General features: G+C 34.5%; 1 protein-coding gene across 4 annotated transcripts in view; it reads left to right on the top strand.

The window, feature by feature from the left end:
• The first annotated feature begins 1,353 nt into the window (after window positions 1-1,353).
• LOC129223357 (succinate--hydroxymethylglutarate CoA-transferase-like) overlaps window positions 1,354-22,163 on the top strand; it is a 56,958-nt gene continuing 36,148 nt past the window's right edge. For 2 of the 4 annotated variants that reach the window (XM_054857932.1, XM_054857935.1), the window contains exons 1-4: window positions 1,354-1,515; window positions 10,722-10,780; window positions 16,121-16,194; window positions 17,167-17,252. In XM_054857932.1, the coding sequence (XP_054713907.1) occupies window positions 1,477-1,515; window positions 10,722-10,780; window positions 16,121-16,194; window positions 17,167-17,252 (258 nt within the window). In that variant the 5' untranslated portion in view covers window positions 1,354-1,476. Of the gene's footprint in view, window positions 1,550-8,570; window positions 8,644-10,721; window positions 10,781-16,120; window positions 16,195-17,166; window positions 17,253-22,163 lie in introns of those variants that run through there. The other 2 variants (XM_054857933.1, XM_054857934.1) reach the window with 2 other exon arrangements.

The raw sequence follows: 22,163 nt of genomic DNA on the forward strand, positions 1-22,163 counted from the left end.
GGAGACAAGAAAGAATCCTTACTTAAGATTTGATATCTGAAAGAAAGTCAATTTTGGCAGAAAATTAAATTTGCTGCTAAATATTCCTAATTGTTCAAGGAACAAAAATGCTTTACAGTACAATTTTCAATAGCGTTCATTAGAAACACATCTTTGCACGCTAATGACTAACAGGAGGAATCTGCCCTTAAGAATAGATGACAGGAATAAATTTAATTCTGGCAGTAATTAAATTAATTATACATCAAAATGGTTTTACTAAATGAAGGAAATTAAACACTTTACTCACGATAACAGATTTCTAGTTGACGCAGATCTACGGACGCTAAAGGCTGACGGGAACAATTCTGACAAAAGTCAACACGTCTGAGAAAAATGATTGTTAATTTTGGATAATTAAGCAACTCAGTAGCTTTAATTATGCAAGGAAAAGGAAACATCTAAATGTTTCACAAAGGATAAACGTTTAATGATGCGAATACATGCACGCTTACAGGAAGAATCCTTAAGGACGTCTAAAAGAAATGTACGTTAAATTAGGCGGGAAATTAAAAGAAGCCTAATAGTTTCGATTATTCAAGGGGGGGGGGAAGCAAAAATCTCAAGCACATGAGAAACGTTTATTTAATGCACACCTATGCAAGCTAACGTCTAACAACAATTTCCCATATTATATTAGATATCTGAAAGACGTCTAATTATGGCATAAATAAATAAAAATTTTGTCCGGGTAGAAAGTACAGATGCACAGAATGATAATCTAGAAAAAAACATAAGGCCTAGCCATTATAAATCTTAATACATGCTTTTAATTTCATGACCGTTGTACTGTCCAACCACAGATTGCATGGAATTTTCAAACGTCCAGATCAACGAATCTGTGTGAATAAGGGGGAAAAGTAAACATTTGATGCGCGTATTCCGCTCATTTGAATGAGACTCTGCTTCTGCAAAAGCTGACATCGGTAAAAAATAATAAATTTATCCATTTCCGGCTGTAAAACGGTGAATGTCATTCCATACAATCCGTGGTCAGACAGTAAGCATAAATAAAGGAACATGATCTTTTTCAAAATAAAAAAACAAAAAGATACAACTTAATATAGTCACATCCAAGAAAATGTTTCACTTACTTTCATGCATATTTAATTGTAAAAATCTCATCATATCATAATAAATACATTAACACATTACTCATTACTACATTCTTCAAGCCATTTTTTAAACAACGCACGAGGTACAGGAAGAATCCTTGTCGCCAAGTCTGAGAATGATATCATTTAGCGCCAAAATATAGGGTTGCCTCCCGTTTATCTGTCAGGATCGTTCCTGCATTGACCGATTTCCGCCGGCTGCTGATATGTTTCTTGAGTTTCTATTATATCTGTAACAAAATATAAAACAATCTTGAATGTTATTTTCTGAAATTTTTTAAAAATTAATACTTTAACCACTGCATTAGTTGAAAGAATAACAATGATTCTCTCCTCAACATTGGCAAGAAAGAGATTAAAAGTTCTGTCTGGTGATATTCGCAAGTTTGTCACTGGTACACTCTCGTATCTCTTTAGGGGTCGGACCCAAACATCAAAAAAAAAAAAAAAAAAAAAATTAATTTTAATTCTGAAATTTTGAATTCAAATTATGTTTTTCGCAATCACGAACTGAGACAGGACCCTACTCATTGGAGTTATTGTTTCTAGAAACAGCTCCTGTCCCCCCCCAAGCCTGTCTCTTCTCCTGGGCGGTTACGTGTGCATAGTTGTGTGTGGTAAGTGTGTAGGCTTGTGGATGTGCGTAGACCTGTGTGTATGCACATAGGCGTGTGTGTGAATGTGTGAGCGTGCGTGTGTGTAGGACATGGATACCTCCGACCAGGAGAAGCGGATAGCTCAGGACCGGAGCAGCCGCGCCGCCTGCATTGGAGGGTGCTGCAATTTGATGTTAGATGTCTTCTAAAACAGGGACTCTCAACCTCTGCTCCAGAGGATGGGCAACAGTCTGCGAAAAATGTGACCGCTTATGGAGATTTTTACCTGGCCGCGTTAAAAACATTTTTTTCTTATTAAGTTATAGTTATAGCAATATTTTATATGATGTTTTTCCGTTAATTTTGTGATTACTTTTTATAATTGTCTTTTTCTTTCCTCAAAGGCTTATTTACTTACGTATTAATAATTACAATAATTAGGGGAGAGTCCGGAAGAATTGGACTGCGGGAGAAGTGGGATAGCTGCATTTATAAGCCGAAAGCCGAAATAAAGCGTGAAAAAATATTTCTATCTCGTCCAGTAGAAGTTGCAGATGTAGATTAGAGTCAAGCGAGAGTCTGAAGCTGCTATAACTACTGTACTAGCTAGGAATTAATTTTCTCATTTTACTTCGGCTTATTAATGCAGCTGTCTCATTCTTCCTGACTCCCCACCTCTCTACCGCACTTGTCTCTAAATTAACATATTGTTGCTAGCAGGTCTGGATTTACCTATAAGCTAAACAAGTTATTGTTTAGAGACTCAGCTTTGTTAGGGGCTTCTAACTTCTAAAAAAACTACATGATTTGTTCCTAAAAAATTAAAAAGTTTGAAAAAAAACCCTTTCCTTTTCAAGTGCTTGAAAACCTTGTACATTTGTTGTAACAAACCTTGAATTTTAAAATTTCTGATGAATGTGAGAGGATAGGGGAAAGACCAAATGTGCCAAATTCAGCTTCTTGCTACATGCTGCAAAAAAAACGTATAAATCATGGCTCTCATTTTTCTGTAACATATAGTTTGAGTTATTTTTTGGTAATTCACATGTTTCATATCTTGTTAGTTATTTGATCCCAAATTCAGTATTTTGAACGTTTTTCTGTTATTGCTTGCTTTAATCTAACTTCTACTGCATACTGTAAATCTGTTTAGCACAAGAAAAAACTATGGCTCTACCTTTGTTCTTGTTTTTCCACACTATTTGTATTCGAAAAAATATTGTTGTAAGGAGAAATCTACAGTATTGGAACCCCCCCCCCCCTTAAAACAGAACTTTCTTACAGATTTAGAAAAATTCAGTAAAACGATATGATCAAGTATTAAAATGTTAGAGACTGGAAAGTGTAAATGAAACGCTTCAAATAAGTTTAATTGTTCTGTAGTCCTTGAAAATAAATAAGTCTTCGAGCCTACTTCAAAAGTGCTTCAATTTTATTTCTTATCTAGTGTAAACTGTAAATGGTTTAAATCACAAGGATGTTACTCCCTCGTTACCTACCTTTAGGTTACTACCACACCGTTTCTTTTAAGAGTTTAATGCATTTTTTTACTAGTGATCATTTTGTTTCTCTTTCGGTTTGGGAGATGATCAAAAATCAATTTGACCAAAAGCCGATGTGAGTAAAAATTTTGGTTTGCCTATTTTTTTCCTGATATTTTATAGTTAGAATTATGCTTTATAAGGTCTCAAAACAAAGGATTTTATATCTATTTTTCAAAATTTTCCCCCGGAGGAGAAACCTCCTCACACTGAGGATACTCTATATCACATTTAAGGTGGTCCCTGAATCATTCTGTCGATACTACCCTCCCTCCAAGGTCAATCCTAAAAGTACAATGTAGGGGGATTATATCGAGAAAAATGTTTTGTTAATTTTAGTTAGGTATAATTAGGATTAAATTATATTGATACAGGTTCGTTTTATTTATAAAGTAACAGGGGTACCCAGCAGTCGGGAGGAATGACTGAAACTGAATCACTGAGATCATTAAGGTGCTGTTTGACATATTTTCCCACTTTTTTGAGAGATCTCGTTCATGGGGGAGGGGGGGGGGGAGAGCATCACTCTTTAATAAAATTAATACAATCATTAATATTTTTTTATATGGATATTTTTTAGCTAGTATTTATTTACTGAAAAGGGAAAAAAATACTTTTCAATCAGATTCTCATAGTACTATAGTAGAATTTTCTCAAACAGTTGAAAATTACCTGAATTTAGTAGAACAAATAGCTCTATCGATTAGTGGCATCTAAAATATTTTTATGCGAATACTTTTTCATATTTTGTTAGTAGCCCATTCATTACCACTCTCCCCTACAGCATGCTGTTTCATTTTTGATTTGAGGATAATGTAAGTTGCTACATGACACAAAATTTCGAGAAATTTTAAGGCGCCCGAAAAAAAAAGGCCTTTTTTTTTTCTTTCTGCAAAAAATAAGATTTTTTACAGCTGTAGTTTACTAGCTGTATTTTATTAGAAAGGACCCTACTCATTGGAGTTATTGTTTCTAGAAACAGCTCCTGTCCCCCCCCCCCCCCGCCCCCAAGCCTGTCTCTTCTCCTGGGCGGTTACGTGTGCATAGTTGTGTGTGGTAAGTGTGTAGGCTTGTGGATGTGCGTAGACCTGTGTGTATGCACATAGGCATGTGTGTGAATGTGTGAGCGTGCATGTGTGTAGGACATGGACACCTCCAACCAGGAGAAGCGGATAGCTCAGGACCGGAGCAGCCGCGCCGCGCCACGCCGCCTGCATTGGTCGGTGCTGCAGAGGCTTCTGATCCAAGCCAAAAAAGGCACGGAACATCAAAAACGGTCAAATGAGAACAATAAGCAATCGTGACTGCTCAAAAAATAGATATTAATTTGAATTTTTGGCATTTTGAATTCAAATTATGTTTTTCCCAATCGTGAACGTGTGTGTGTATGAATGCACGTGTGTATGTGTGCGTGTGTGGATGTGTATGTATCAGGGTTGGCAAAAACCCGTTTTTTTTTTAAAAAGCCCATGGACCCAGGGTTTTTTTGGGTTTTTTTAAATAAAACCCAAAAAAACCCAACTAAAGTTGGGTTTTTTAAAAGAAATGTGGGTTTTTTTTGTCTTTTTTTTAGGGAAAATGTGGGATACTTATAGCATATTGTAGCGCAAGTATATGGACAAAGTGCAAAAATTGTCTTCGGGTAAAAAAAGCTGGGAAACTAGTTAAAATTCAGCGTTTTCACAAGAAAAGTATAAAAGACGAAAAAACCCATGAATGGTGAAGTTTCTGATTTTTTAATTTTTATTATTACCAACAGTTAGGGCAAAGTTACTTCTCGAGTGATAAAATCTGTTGTTCGTTTTTAATTACTACTTTTTTGTATTTTATTTTATTGTATTTCATTTTGTTATGCAAAACTACTGTAGAACCTCAAGTAGTTTAAATCCCTTTTTACTGAATTCCAGCTTAATCAAAACATTTCTTTGAATTTTATGTTGGTTGTTTTTCTATTTTTGTGTACAGAGTGAGAAATATTAAACTTTTTCGTAAGATAATGAAAATACTGTACATGTTCTGTTTTCTATCAACCATTTGAAAAATCTGTTTATTTCTAAAAAATATACCTTGTGTTTATTCGCGATTTGTGACGTGTTGATTAGCAGAAAATAATTCAAATGAAAGCCTTTTAACTAGATTAGTTTCCTCTGTACAATCTACATATATTGAGAAAATCAGACGTGACGGGACTTGGTCAAGATAATTTGAGTTATTTTTTGACCAGTTAAAGAAAAAAAGTTAAATACATTTATTTAAAATCTTTGAAGTATTTTTTAAATTCCGTTAAGAGTTAAGAAATACTATTAAAGTTCAAAATTCATTTTTTATATTCATTGTCTGTGGTGAAGAACAAATAAAAAAGAAGTTTAAATTGTAAAAGTATTTAAATTAATTTTTTTTAAAAACTTCTCAGAAAATTAAAAAAAACCCAAAAGTGGGCTAAATAATGGGTTTTTTTAAATGGGTTTTTTCAAAAAAACCCATTGGGTCCAACCCAATTGGGTCCAATTCGGCCAACCCTGGTATGTATGCATGTGTGTGCATGTTGTGGTGCTGGCAGAGGATGCTGGTGGGAAAATAAAATGATAGGAATTCAAAACAGTCAATTGAGAACAATAAGCAATCGTGATTGCTCAAAAAAAAAAAGTTTTAAACCAGATGCAAATTGTTTATTACGCTTCCAATAAGAACAGGGCAAAAAGTCCCACCCCATTGTGCGTCGGGTTTCGGAATGGGGGCATCTAAAAATTGCTGTTTTTGAGTATTTTTTTGGGGTATTTTTAGAGTGCATTTCAAAGTGGGAATATTATGTCATACTAAATTTAAAAGCATTAAATTGAAGTTATTATCCCCCCAAGGGGGATGACACAACCCACTAATACTACAGAGCCTCCCCCTCGCACCGTGAAACAAAGCAAGTACCCTCAAACCCCCCTCCATACATTTCAAGTGGAAATATTGCAATTCCATGCAAATTAAAAGTCGGAAATCAAGTGTGTCCATCCTTCAAGAGCGATGGTGCACCTCCTCCCAAAGCTGACGCAACTCCCCCCCCCTCCCCATTTCAAGTCGAAGTATTAGTTCATGGAAATTTAAAATGCAATAAAATCAGGACTGATCATCCCACAAGAAGCTTCTCACCTCCTGAAACGAAATAATATACTTAAAGATACCCCCCCCCCCTCTCTGGTGGCATGTTAAATTAAAATAGTCAGAAAAATTACGCTGAACTGTTTTTCCCCCTTTATTCTACATGTATTGCTATTTTGCAGTATTTTAAATCAAAATTTTTAGTTTACGTTATATATACAAGCATGCCTCAAATACTTCATGTGATTTAGATTAACTGTCCATCAGAACTAGAGTTTTCAAATGATTTCTCCTAAGCTTGTAACAAAAAGTCTTTGTTATCATGATCTTTTTTGGTATCTAGATCCTCGGCAAAATCATTATTGTTGCAGCTATGTCTAACACAGTTTGTACATATGGTTGAACACTTCAGTCTACTTTCAGACTTTTTCAAACATTCACTATATCCCCTCAGAGCAAGCACAAGATATGAGGCACAGAAAGCCTTCTAGAGCAGAAGTCCTTATAAAACCAGATTCATTGAATACTGTTGGAGGATCAGCGCATAATTCATACTGGAAAATTTAGCAGCTTGCACATACTATTCGGTGTAAAAGATGGTTTGGGTTTACACATCTTTGCAGATTAACTACTCTCGTGACAGAAGTGAGAGACTTAACTGCATACTTCCCTTACAAAGAAATGACACATTTTTTTTTGTCTTCAATATCCCTTTATATTACTACCTCAATGTCAAAGACCTCATCACAACTCGCCTTATTATCAGCGGGCCGACCAGTATCAGCTAGCAATACCACTACCAACTTAAGTCAATACCTGTAGAGAGGAAATAAACTTCTGGTGACTTTAGAAACGGATTGTGATCTCCAAAATGGGAGACAAGAAGGTGTAAATATTTAGCATTCTACTGTTGTATTGCTCAATGCTCTCATTAAGACTTCTTCTATCATTGAATTAGTACAGGTCCCACTGCGTTGGATCGTTGGGTTGCGTGATATAACACCTTTATCAAACTTTTGTATCGCGTAATGTACTCAAAAGTTTCAGACAATGTTGCAAGCATGTGTGGGCATATTTAGCATAATTCACATAACCAGCTGTGTAAGAGAGAGGAAACTTGGTGTTTGCAACGAGAAGCCCCACCAACTCAGAGGTTGCAGAATTGCAGCATTGCCTATATCACTATTGGCGATTTCAGTTTATCCCCCCTTACGTGAAGGCAAAATATTGTAGAAAAACTGAAGCTAATTAAGAAGAATGAGGCAAACTTCAGTCAATTTACGCTGTTTTCGGGCTGCACAGGGATTTAGTTTTCGATATCACTCCAGTGCTCTAAACAGTTAAATAACTCCAGCCAGAACTAAATTTGTGACTGAACTCTCTTAGATCATTTCAGAATGAGCCTTCTGACATTGCTATATCATTGTGTGGCATTTTGTACTTCGGGAAAAGCTTAAAATCAGGGACATTTGTTCATGAACTTCATTGCAATCGTTGATTTTAGAATTCAAATTACACGGTCCCCCCTCCCCCAAAGCGATGGCGCATCCCTCAAGTGTTACGGAGTACTCATCCAGAAATAAAAGCCCTCAAAAGAGAAAGAAATGCCCTTTGAAAAAACTGCCTTAAAAAATTCCAATGACGCAATCTGCGCCACGGACCCCCCCCCCACCTGTGCAGCCCGGTGTTAATTAGCATTTTTGTCGAACATAGTTTATTATTTTACTATTATAGAGTGGTTTCTGCGATTTTTGAGTTAAGTAATAAAAATTATTTTTTTTTTTAAAAAGAGGATTATTTTGGCCCCCCCCCCCCCCCCCCCTTTTCCTTCCAAACCCGACGCGCAAAATGCTGGGTCTTTTTATCTCTTCTTGCTGGTAAGAAGTAATTTGTAACAGTTTAAAACTTTTTTTTTGGATGTTTGGTTTTATCCTTTTTTTGGCCTAATTTTACTGTACTAGTATTGCACATTGTTTTCACTATTTAAAATTCAATTTTGATACCAAATTCTTGCATGTTTAGTTTTATGGTTTTTACTTTTGCCCCAAGTAGGTAGCCGCACTTTTTAAATAAGAATTTGGGAATGCATTTTTAATACATAAAACAGTTTGGAGCTTTTAGACCTGAAAGTTCAATTTAACAATGATTAATGTTTCTTATTAATTGAACTTCTTATATAAGTACAGGCTTTTGGCATTTTTTATAAGAAGATCTTTTATGTGACAGCTTAAACGGTTGTTTAAAAGTGTCAAGAACTGTCAGGTATTTAAAATCTGCCAATCCTGGTTCATTGTATTTTTTTTATTTTTAATATAACTTCAGTCGCAAAAAAAAAGTGTTCTAATACAGGGGCAGGATTTCATTGGGAATTGGACCTAATGGCAGATAGGTTAATGATAATGAGATAAGAAATTATATTTTATGGAAGCATGGCAAAGAATTCATTAAATGTAGCCTGTACTACTAAATCCTGTACTACTAATTTATTGCATTTCTACGACAAGGTTACCTCAGCTTTAGATAACAAAAAATGTGTGGATGTTGTTTATATTGACTTTCAAAAAGCTTTTGACAATGGTACCGCATGTTGCTCTTCTCAGCAAGTTAGCTGACATTGGAATAGGAGGAAAAACTTTACTTTGGGTTAGAAATTGGCTTACTGGTAGGAAGCAAAGGGTAGTTGTGAGAGGAAATCATTCTAATTGGAGTGATGTTTTAAGTGGGGTTCCTCAGGGATCAGTTTTAGGGCCTCTTTTGTTTATTATATTTATGAATGACATCAATGAAAATATTTCTGGAAGCATGAATTGTTTTGCTGACGATGTAAAAGTTATGGGGATTGTCGAAAATGAAGAACAAGTAAAACAGCTGCAAGAGGATTTAGATCATATCACTAAGTGGGCAGATAAATGGGGGTATGGCAGTTAATGTAGGGAAATGTCAAGTGCTACACTTAGGTCATGGAAATAAGCGTATGAGATATCATTTACAAGGTTCAGTCATAAATCAGGCAGAAAATGTTATGGATCTGGGTGTCTTTATAAATCAGGACTTCAAGTTTAGTCAACAGTGCAGTATTGCTAGTAACAAAGCCAACAAAATGCTTGGGTTCATCAAGAGATCTATTTCAAACAAATCTAAGAAAGTTCTTCTGCCTTTATATAGGAGTTTAGTAAGACCTCATTTGGAGTATGCTGTTCAGTTTTGGTCGCCTTATCTGAAGAAAGATATTTTCGTATTGGAAAGGGTTCAAAGAAGGGTAACTAAATTAGTAAGGGGACTCTCAGATTTAGATTATGATACCAGACTTAATAGGCTTAACATGTATAGCCTGGAGCAAAGGAGAGTCAGAGGGGACATGATTCAGTTATTTAAATTTATCAAAATGAAAGATGTAAATGAATTAAATTTTTGCGGGGAAAGCAGGACAAGGGGGTCATTGTTTTAAGCTATTTAAATCTCAGGCTAACTTAAAAATCAGGAAAAACTACTACTTTAGCAGGGTCGTGGGCACTTGGAATAGCTTACCGGAAGAGGCGGTAATGAGCAAGGGAGTGGATAGCTTTTAAGAGGGCTATTGATCTTCATTGGGGACTAATTAATTGACTAGGACCAGCCTAGCTGGGCCCAGAGCCTGTTGCTGGTCGTCACATTTGTATTTGTAGCGATTTTGTTGAGAAAAAAACTATTGTTATTTTAAATAGCATTAGGTGTAAGTTCAATGTTTGAAATTGCTATGCATTTAGCAATAGTAATTAATGTTCTTTCAAAAGTACTAAGGCACCTTTAACTTCAGAATATTTGGCAATAAACAGCAAAGTTGCATTATGCCTGAAATAATGAAGTCATTGACAGTGTTATTTTTAATGGTTGGTGACATCAAATTTCTTTCTTGCGTTATTAGTTTGTGGGTGATATGAACATTTTACTTATAGTACGCAAAATGACAAATATGGTGCTGCATTTTTAAAAATACTAAAGGATTTAACTAAGTATTTTTGGAGTATAAAGCTTTAAAAAGATTGTAAAATATCTTAAAGGAGGACACAACCACCAATTAGTATTAACCAATGAGTATTTTAAACATGAAATATTTGATTGGTATTGTTAAGATTTTTCATACTTCATAGTTTTAAAACTTTGTTAAGAACTTATGGAACAATGTTTAGACAAAATATAAACAAAAGAACATCTGGAATATGGCTTTTTTTTTATTGTTTGGTAGTTAAGTTAATTAAAGAAGTGAATATTGACATTACATTTTTATGTACTCTAACTTTGTTAGCAAATTAGTTTAACTATTTCCTGTTTAATGAATATCTGATTGGATTTTATTTTAGAATGCCATACTCACAGGGAAGGGTCCATTATCAGGAATTCGAATCCTTGATTTAACAAGGTAACTATTTCTTTTTGAAACTAATGTGATATAAAACCCAGCCAGGATTTTCTCCTGGGTACCTAAAAAAAAAAAAAAAATTCTCCAGAAGGGGAATATGTTTTTTTTTTTTTTGTCTTCAGCAGAAAGGATGTTGCATGAATGTACAATAGAAATTCACCCCCCCCCCATAAGAATACACCAAACATTTACTGGCTATCCTCCCACCTGGAAAGGTTTAAATGTTGACTATGGTTTATATTTTTCATGGAAAGTCATGATTTTCAGCAAAATTTGTTTAAAAACCAAGGAAACTGAAAATTGTCAATAGTGAAAATTTTTGAGTTCTAAAACTTCCTGTACTTGCCAAGTTTTACTAATAGGAGCAAAGTTTACTCATTTCACCTGTTTTTTATGTGCAAGCTTCAATTTTTTGCGCATTTCAACATCTGATTGCATCTGCATCTATACAACTCACTTGTTTTTGTACCATTCTCATTCATAAAAAATTATCATTAATTATCCCCAAAGTTTATCTTAAATTTCTGAAGGTTTTATAAAATTAAATAAGTCTAAAAGTCTGATTAAGGATGGTTAAAATGACAATAATAGAATAGGAAGATCATATTTTGCCTTAAATATAAAAGAAAACATATTGCCAGACAAACTACAATAAAATTATCCCCAAAACTGAAATATCACAACTAGAGTTTTATGTTACATCTGTTCATTCCTTTTTAGAACTACCTGCATTACTAATTTAAATAACTGCATTTGCAATCTGCCCCATGTTGTATTTAAAGTGTCCAAACTAGAATCAGGCGTAACAGAAAAAGGACTTTTTAAAAATTATATTTTTAGTTGAATGAATTACGGTAGACCCTTGTTTTACGCAAGTTTATTTTACCCGGTTTTGATTATATGTGGTTTAAGATTTGACTTTTTTATTTTATTTTACGTGGATGAGTTTCGATTTTATGCGGATGCGGATATGCAAGGAGATAAAATTTTCCCCTCTTTCAAAATTCAAACTCCTAAAGATTTCAGATTACACGTAATAAGCTGCATTTTGGCGCGCTAATAATCGAGCTTGGGCCACTGAAGACATTTTGTATGCGATTGGTTCCAGAGCTCTTTCCAAAAGTAAAGTTATTAAACTCACTTAGTTCAGAACTCACTGGAAGAGAAACTTTTAGGAGTGACAAAGGAGGACAAGAGCAATGACAAGTCCGCCCAATTGGGGGGGGGGGGGGGGCGGGGGCTGAAGCTCCCCTTAGAAATTAGAACTTTCTTGCTTTTAGTATTTTTTTCTTAGCAAAAATGTAAAAACATTTCTTTTCCAGCCGTTAATGAATAAGTTGTTGAAAATGTCAAATTTTAATAACTCTAATCTGCACTGAAATCAGTTCCCATGGGGAAAATATCCTGCTACAGAACCAAAAACGTTAGCATTGAAAATTTTCAGCCATTCCTTTATAATAGAAATGATCTTTTTAATTCGTTAGTGAAGGAAGATTCTATCATGAAAATGATCATGGATGCGTCAAAGCTACGCAAAGAACTACAGAGAAAAATTCTTGACTGCTAAAAGACTATCATAGCCAACTCCTTTTCATAAACACTAAATTAATTTGTGTTTTCTTTATGCATGTTGTGCATGGAAATCAATTTAAGTACACATCAAGCTTGTTATATAATTAGTCATCACTAGAATGAAGTATTTTTTTTAAATCTATGGAACCTAACTCCTATTTTAACACTAATATTAAGTCTTAATTTACATGGTTTTGATTTACGGGGCATTTCCTAGGAAAGTAACCCCCGCATAAAAAGAGGGTCTACTGTAGTTCTTTATGAACTAACTGCATGTAACTGATAGAACCAATTTAAGTGCTTACATGGCACAAGCTTTGAATTTAAAATGGTACTATTTGAGTTTTCTTTATATTTAAAAAAAAATGGTTTATTAAACTGGAAGCTACAAAGAAAGGTCATTTTTTACAGTAGGGGAGACCGGGGCTAGTTGGCATAAGGGGTTAGTTGGCATTGTGATTTTAAGAAACTTCGTGTTTGATTCAGAGTGCTACTGAGCCTATCCACTTAATCATCATGGATACGTTTATCTTGCATGAGAACGCCAGCTAGATCTAGCCATTAATTATAGTGGAAGGATTGAACATGCGATTTTCGTATCAGAAAGTAAAATTTTGATTTTTCAGTATTTGTTGCGTATTCACACAGAGGTAACATTCACAAGTTTTTAGTATCTTTGGACATTTAGCTAAGTGGTTAAAAGTCCATTCTCTGCAGTAGTTGATGAACATTTGTTGTGGTCGCCATGTTTATTTTATTTGCCGTGTTGGGGTTAGTTGGCATACGTATTCGGGGGCTAGTTGACATAAGCTGACTGGGTATGCCAATTAACCCCGCAACAACGGATAAATTAAGGTATGCCAACATTTAAAGGTGAAGAAAATGAAATGTGTACTTAGCTCCGCTGATGAAGAGGAGAATTTAGAGATTAAATATGTAGAGAGTAAGAATAGTTTAGGTGGACTTGGATTGAGTTCCAGCAGTGTTAATGATGACAAAAATGGAATTTTGCCTTTGCAAAGTGAGGTTGGTGTGAAAAACTCAAGCAAGAAAAAAATCTTAGGGACTCAGAGTCATAAGATTGTTGTTGGGGGTCTCATTGTGGGGACTATGCAGCTGTGAAATACTTTTACAGGGTATACCCTGGAAAAATTATGGAAATTGGGAATGGCGAATTTAGAGTATCTACCATGAAGAAATATAAGAGAAACTTGACCTGAAAGCATGGACATTATCTGGTACAAATCTAATAAAATCATTGAAAAAATTGAACCATCCATTATGGTAAGCAGTGACGCCGCAATTTATTCAGTTGACATGTGACTCAACTAGATGATTTGATTTCGACTTCTTATGATTTGTACATTTTTGTCAATATACATTTTGTGCACTTAAAAATGTGCTTTTTTTTTCTTTTTTGAAACGTACAATGTTCAATTTCAAACACATTAACATTATTTCTAACTTCACCTTACATAAAGATGAGTAGAAAAGCTTGCCTCACATCATATGCCAACTTACCCCACTATTTATGCCAACTAATCCCGACTCGGGTTAGTTGGCACTGTTGAGGCGTCTTCGGAAAATATTTTTCACAAGTTTCCCAGTGAATTTTAAATGATGCTCCCAATGTTTTTTTGTAGCCAAGATATTACCCTGTCAGAGGCATAAATCACTTTTACCGTAAATACTACACAAAAAAAAATAGAAAAATCAAAAAGTAGATAGAAAAATCAAAAAGTAGAAAATGTGCCAACTAGCTCCGATCGCCTCTACCCTTAAGCTTTCATGAAAATCTAATTTGTTTCAAATGATTTTTGTGTACTGTTGAACCTCCTTAACTCGTGCACTCTTAAAACGATTTGTATTTACACATAACGCTATTAGTTGTCTTTTGGATAAGATGAACTACAGCTCAGACAAATTAATTTTAAAGGTCCCATTGTGTTTGTTCTCCAATGACGGACCATTTTTTTCATATGTATTAATTGAATCAATTATTTCAGAAAGGACTTAAGTCCCACGGAAACCAATCAGACTGATGCCCTTTCTGAAATAATTGATTAAATTATTTGTATGGCTATGTGCATAACTAATGAGTTCTAGTTCCATTTTTCTAACCTAGTTATGTCTTTTTTTTCTATTTACATTTATATGCATGCATATATATACACTGCTCAAAACAATTAAAGGATATTGAGGTTTTGGGTTGATTTTGAGCCTGGAGAACTTTTTGGATGACAGGCGATCGACAGGCGTTAGTAAACTATTTGAGACAAAAATTACATTTTATGGCAGGAAAAAAAACTTTTTTTCATCTTTTCGCTACAAAAGGGAAAAAAACGCACTTTGTGCGTATGAGAAAAGCAATAAAAAATTGGGGTTTTCTTAAAAGAAAATCGCTTTTAGTAAAGAGTATGGTAACCCCGGATGGCCAGCAATGTAAAAAACCTCTGAGGCATGGAATTAATGAGGGGCTGGGGTATTCTGCCCCACTCCTCCTGAAGCGCTCTTTCCGGTTCTTGGAGAGTTTGGGGAGGTGGTAGGCGTCCAAAAACTCATTGCCTAGAATGTCCCAAACATGCTCTATTGGGTTCATACTTGGAGAACACGCTGGCCATTCCATTCCTATGATTCCTTCTGCCAAAACAAAACCATTCATCAAGTAAGAACGGAGTGGTCTGCAATTTTCGTCCATTAACAAGAAGTCACCTCCAATTGCTGCAGCGTAAGAGGCTACAATAGGTGTGAGGATCTCATCCCTACTTTGACGACCGGTCAGAGTTCCATTCGGAATGACATGCAGATCGGTGGGCCCATCAATGGAGATGCCAGCATGCACCATCACACCACCACCACCACCAAATCTGACACTTTCAGGCGCGAAAGCTGGATTGTTTCTAGTGCCAAGCTGCCAACAGATGAAAATACGCCATTATATGGATAAAAACAAGAACGAGATTCGTCAGAGAAAAAAATATTGCTCCATTCATTTCTTCTTCAATTCACATGCTCTGTTATCTACTCCCTGTATCGCGACGGTGTCTCGCAGCTAATGTGACACTGACCATTGGTCAACGAGCATACAGACTTACAGCATGAAGGCGATTTCGGACAGTTTGTGTCGAAATTATGGTGCCAGTACCCGAGCGAAGGTGTCGTTGTATTGGGGTGGCATTCTTACTTCAGTGCCTCGCAGCCGTTAAAACTAAATAAGTCTTCGTTGAGCGTTGTTGACTGCTGTGACCTTGCCCTGATCTTCGGCCAGCATTTCCAGTCTCTAAAAACCCTTTTCCATCTCGTAGAAATCACACTTTGCAAAACTCCAATACCTTCTTTTGCCTTGGCTTGTGTTTGGCTTCCCTCTAGCCTGACAACCACTTTAGAAGCTTCTGATTCCATTAAATGGGTTCGTTGAGGCATCGCATTCATCGAAACAACGCGCTTACTGAATGTCGATCATTATTTTCTTCTTTGTCTTACAATAAGTTAAAAGCGAAATCTCATTCGCCGCCACTGAAACATCTTTTCGACGTCAAACTCAAAATTTGCATACTGCAATGCTTGAAAGTAAGAAAAATTTGCATTTTTAACTCCATTCTTCAATTCTATGCAAAAAATATTTGCTAATACCTTTTTTTGTACAAAAACTTACAATATCCTTTAATTGTTTTGAGTAGTGTATATATATATATATATATATATATATATATATAATATATATATATATATATAATGATGTTTAGTTGATGCTTTATATTTTAACAGAATTTTAGCAGGCCCATTTTGTACAATGGTATTAGGAGATTTAGGTGCAGAAGTAATAAAAGTGGAAAATCCTGGTAATTTGACATTTTACATCTGACATTTTTTAAAATCTCAGTTTAACTATCAGCATACCTTCCTACTTCAAATGCTTGTTGATTTGCAGAGAAAGTTGTTAGCAGGTTTTGTTTTACTTTCCCTGATCAGGATAGTGGGTTGGCATGTTTTTGGCCAAAGATGGAAAAAACCATTGTTTGCGTAAAAATGCTATTTTGCCACTAATGCCACTTTGGCAGAAAAATGTTAAAGTGGTAAAAATAGTTAGCTTCATTTACAGTAATGTAACATAATTTTTAATTAGGTATTTTTTTTTTTTTGCTAGAATGTTCAATGCATGATTGAAACAGGCATCTAAATGTTAAGTTTGTAATCTTTTAATAAAATATTTTTTTGATGAACACTGAATGTAGAATGAAGGATAGAGTAAATAACAATAAAATAACTTATTGGCATCTATTTAAAGATTTTGACTATTACACACTTACATTTGCGCAACATTCATAACCAGGGACGTATCGAAAAGAATTTGGGGGTCAACGCCCTAGAACCCTTTAACACATGTTGCTAATATAATACAGCAGAAAGGCAATTTTTTATATCTTAGTAACTGTGATATTTATAACATTTATTCAGTAATTATTTACGGGTAAGTTTGCTACAAGGAAAACCATCAGACAAATAATTGACAATTCCTTATCACAACAGGCATTTAGTTAGAAGGTATAGCAGTTTTCAGGAACCCTCATGGCTGTTTCAAGGTTTTCTGCCAATATTTCATTTTAGTGACATCTCTGATATCCTTTTCACTTTTCAAAAATATACAGCTAAATTTATGTTTTTCCTATCTGCTGTGCAGATGCAGTAGCATATTTTGTAAAATCAGATTATAAATTTGCAAACTTGTTAAATCTATTATTAACTATATTAGTTACAACTAACTGTAAGTACTTTTTAGAACTTTTTCACTTTCTTCTGATGTATTACCACAGGTGGTGGAGATGAAACTAGAAATTGGGGGCCCCCATTTTTGAAGGGTGAAAGCGCTTATTTCCTATGCGTCAATCGAAATAAAAAGGTTTGCATTTTATTAAATTTTGGCTTCTTGGGATTTTGTTTAAAATTCTTGAGTTTTGTGTTCTATTGATAAAAAATAAACATTTATTAACTACTTTGAAAGTGAAACAAAATATTGTAACTAAAATATAATTACTTGCCTATGTAATCTAAAATGGAAAGGACGAAAAAAGAAAATCTTCTCCACTCTATTCCCTGGATGTAATTTCTCTCTTTCTATCCTAAATTCTTGCTGCCTATCTGTCTTGTACTAAGACATTAATAAAAATAGTTTTTTTTTCAGCAGCAGCAAACTATTTTTACACAATTTTTTGAGAAATTGTTCCGAAGAAATATTTATTAAGAGATCAATTTAGTTTTTTTTTATTAGCCGACAGAATTGTGTAGTGGTTAGATTCTGGATCTTACGCCCAGAGATGCAGAATTGAACCTGACTGTATTCGGTGGATTTTCAAGATGCAGAAGATCGACAGTGTTCATGTCATATGATTATGGGGCACATAAAAGATCCCTCACTTGCTTGTTTGCCTCAGAGTGCTTTTGGCAAAATTAAACTTTTAGTTCAGTTTTGCATCAAAGAGAGCCCAGGTAGCTCCATCTAGTGGGAAAACTGGGCATCAAAATTCTAGTGGTAAAAGTATCCGCCAATAGTGGTGCCATGTGAAAGAACAGATGCTGTATTAGGGGATCCCACTAAGTCTGCAAAAGATTGTGCCTCTAATGCAGCCTCATTAGAAAAATGAAAAGTATTTATTATCATATAGCTTTCTCAATCTTTTAATGTATAGATGTAGGCAAGATATGAACAAGAGAACCCAAGATGATGTAACTAACGATTGTTGAAATTTTTTGTAATTGCTACTATTGTTGTTGGTCAATTTGCAATTCAGATAAGCTGCAGAAAGCACTGCTGTCTCTGAAAAATGGCTGCTGAAAGAGGTGAAACAAAGATCCACCTTATGTAAGATATGACTTGTCCAATGGGACATGTGCCTCGTCTGTACAAAATTGAATTTTTTTATCTCTTGTTCAATTTCTTTAATTGCTCCAAGGTGGCACATCCAAACCCCAAACTCTAACTATGGAACTACGAGTTGACTAAATACAATTATCACTAACCAAAAAATATGGAGCATAATTGCCAGAACATCTTTTTTGCCCAAGTGATGCTTCAGTTATGGAACTTGTTTAGTGACTTATTTCCCCTAGCATTGGTTATTCTTTCAGCATTGTTTGAACATAAAGCTTTTTAGTTGCCTGATTTTAGAAATTAAGAAATCCAACTAAAAAAAAATACATATATTCTTATCCAAAAATGAAAGAATAACCTGTATTTAGTTTTAAGATTTGTGGTTAATAATTGTCATTTGTTTTTCACTTTGATTTTACTTTAAGATTCCTTACTAAAAATGAGTTTTTTTTCATTATTTGATGCCATTTTGAATTGATTATTTTTTTCTTCTCTAAGCCAATATGAAAGCAATTCATGCGAGGTAAGGTGATTTTCTGGAGGTATGGGATGTTTAATGAATTATATTATTGCACCGTTGTGTTATTACTGTCTTATTGATGTATGACTAGAGGTGTAAAATTTTCGGAAATTTTGAAGTGGTAGAAAAAAAACGGTTTTTTACCAGTTTTTTTCGGGGAAAAATGGAAAGTTTGATTTCTTAATGAAAAAAATTTGGGTTTCTTAACAGCTCTGTGTTTCTTGTAACATATAAAGGGTTAAGCATTAAAAAATATATGCTATCTACACATCTTTTTCTGCTTGACAGAAATACACAAAAAGGTAAGATTAATTAGAAGAAAAAACCTTTTTGTTTTATAACTGAGTAGAGGGCTTTCATGGTCAAACCCAGAAATACGTCAAGTCGTCACTCAACGAATAATATTGGGTAATGTGTGTCTAATCATAACAATTACATTTTCTATTTGAGATAGCCTTTGAAACTTCTGAAATTTTTGGCTTTCAAACATGATTGATATTTTTTTTGGAAGAAAAATAATACAATGTTACTGTCTGAAAATGAAAGCTATTGAGTTTTGATTTTTTCCAATCCAGTCTAAGTCCAAATCAAAACTAAATTGGTTTTTCTTAAGCTGAACCAAAATTGAACTGGAGTTTAAGTTTATTCATACGGCCGTGCTAAGCACAGTAGTAAAAGTAGTCATACCAGCCCTTTCAAATTTGAGTTATTATAGCCAAGTTGTTCTGTCTTTCATATTTTACTTAATAAATAAAATGTTTTAGTGTCATTTGATCAAAAGCTATTGTTTTAAAAAATTCTTTAAAAAAAAAGAAAAAAAAAGACATCTGAATCAAATATATGGAAGAGCCACACTTTAACATACAATATTTCAGCTTGAGCCCAACTGCCAAGTCCCCCTTTTTGTTTAGTACGGCAGTATACAGGGTGCGGTAAAAAAAAATATCGGACAAAAATTGTATCGTCAAATGGAAGAAAGGTAATTTCATTTTAATGAGTACCTAATTTATTTTTGTTTCTCACTTTATCAGGAAATAATTTACAATATATTACCTACTTTATGTATTGTTTTTCGGTTTTCTTACAATTTTAAGCGAAATACCTGCTATTTTCAGTTGTTTAACCAAGTTGAACGACAGTTTGTTTGCTTATTGTGCCTAGAAAAACAGTATTTGAAATGGCATGCTGTTTCAAGTGGCTTGGAAATGATAATCGATGTCCGGAAAGTGTACAAAAATGAACAGTGAACATTTCAGTTTATCGTCAGTTCATCCAAAAGTGAGTTCAATGAAATCCTCGGGTTTCCACGAGAGCAGTCGTTTGTCGGAATTTGACCAATATGTGCGACTAAAGGAAAAAACAGCTCAAACAGAAATTTTGGAAGTTCCAAAAATTCAGGCATTCGTATGACTCTAAAGATGCCAGAAACGTTTAAGACGGGCCCGCAAGTCCACGCTGGAAGAGATACCTTTCACTGATTTACTGTTCAACCGATTCATATCCCCCAGAACCATAGGATTTGGTCTGTAGACACCATAGGTTTCCATATGGGGGGGGGGGGAGTGGGAGCTCAAGCCCCCCCTCCCTTAAAAAATGAGAACTTTTTCTTCCTTTTAATATTTTTTTCTTTGTAAAAATGTAAAAACATTTTTTCTCCAGCCATTAATGAATCAGTTATCAAAAATGTTAAATTTTATTAGCTCTAATCTGTACTAAAGTCGGTTTCCATGGGGAAAATATCCTGCTAAACCATGGGGAAAATATCAGAGCCCCCCCCCCCCCCCCGAGATTTTTGTGGATGAGGGCCGTAAAATGAATCAAAAAGTGAACCAGAAGGACATTTTAGAAGTTATTGTACTTCTGTGGGCCTAAGAGCACTTCAGCATTGTAGAGACTGAACATTTTCCTTTAACTCCTTACCGATTCATATGGCCAAAAAGACAAGAGTGGTGCAAAGCGCATTGTTTTTGACAAGATATCATCTTTTGAGTGGACGCTCTACTTGCTCGACCTGAATCCCATTTATTACACTGTATGGCCTATTTTAGAGTCAAAGGTCTACCCTAAACTACACATAAAATTGAACTCTCTAAACTAATTGCTTTATAGGGAATAGGATTGATAAAAGGACTTGCTGCCCTTGAATGAAAATTTCAAGAAGCATTTCCATCTCTGTATTACTGCAAAAGGCTGCTAGTTTGAATTTTGAAACCAATTAATTTAATGATTGCTAAAGGTCTTCTCATATTATTATATTTTGTGTTTTGTTAGTTTATTTATTTTTAATAAAGTTTCTTGGAAAATTGCTTGCCCGGGGTTTTTTTTTTGCCGCACCCTGTACATTTGGTTCGCAGTCAGCAGAAACATAGTTTTGTGATTAAAGTTATGCTTGTTTGTTTTATGAAGAAGGAAAATAAATTCTTCACTAAGGTTATTGGTTTAAGCGTTTTTGTAAAAAGTATTGTTAAACATTTTTTTGATCTATATGTAAATTACTGTGCCATACAACAACTTGCATTAACTTTAGACAGTATTTTAACATAAAACGGGAGGAGGGAGAAAATTGCATCAGAATTTAATCGTGATAAATTTCTAATCACTTTTTGCTGAAAATTTCAATTAAAACCCTGAAAAGTTGGAAAAATTCTTCTTTTTTTTTAATTTTAATTTTTCCAAAGTGGAAATTTATTCCTTTGGAAAAAAACGTTTTTTTTCGGGTTTTTTCGGAAATTTGCCGGTTTTTTCCCGACTGTTTTCATCTCTATGTATGACCAATGTTAATTCAACCATTACAGCATATTTCATACCTGCACTCCACTCATTTCTCCCAATCTCCTGATTTCTTTTAAAAAATCCCTTTTTTTGGGGAGTTTTTTTTAAAAACAAATCCTTTTAAATTTCTCCTATTTTTATTAAAATTCACAAACAACCATTTTGAGACAAAACCAAGCAACCCTCTTCATCAATGCATTTAAGGAGTAGTGGGCAAGTGAGCCAGAAGTAAAATGGCACAACATAATTAAAAGCACAAATACTACAAAAAGAGTTAAAATTTGAAAACAGCTATTGCAAGAATAAAAAGTAAGCCTCTGGCTCACTTTATTGAACTGCTGCTGATCTGTTTTTTTATGCAATGATGAAGAAGATTACTTCGCTACCTTTGGAGTGACTGATTAAGAATTTTAGCTCCTTTTATCATTTATTTGTTACTAGTGGTACCCACACGACTTTGCCCATAATAGAAAAATTAAAAGATCTTTTGGTTCGCCTGTATATTTACAAATAATGTATGATGAATTTTCTTGCCAATTGGCTTGTACCCATGTTATGGTTCCACGTTATGATAATTTTGTATCTCACCTATTGGCTTGTGCCCATGTTACGGTTCCACACTATGATAATTTCGTAATTTATTGGTCCAT

The sequence above is a fragment of the Uloborus diversus genome, chromosome 5 (genome assembly GCF_026930045.1).
Source record: "Uloborus diversus isolate 005 chromosome 5, Udiv.v.3.1, whole genome shotgun sequence".
Classification (NCBI taxonomy): Eukaryota; Metazoa; Arthropoda; class Arachnida; order Araneae; family Uloboridae; genus Uloborus; species Uloborus diversus.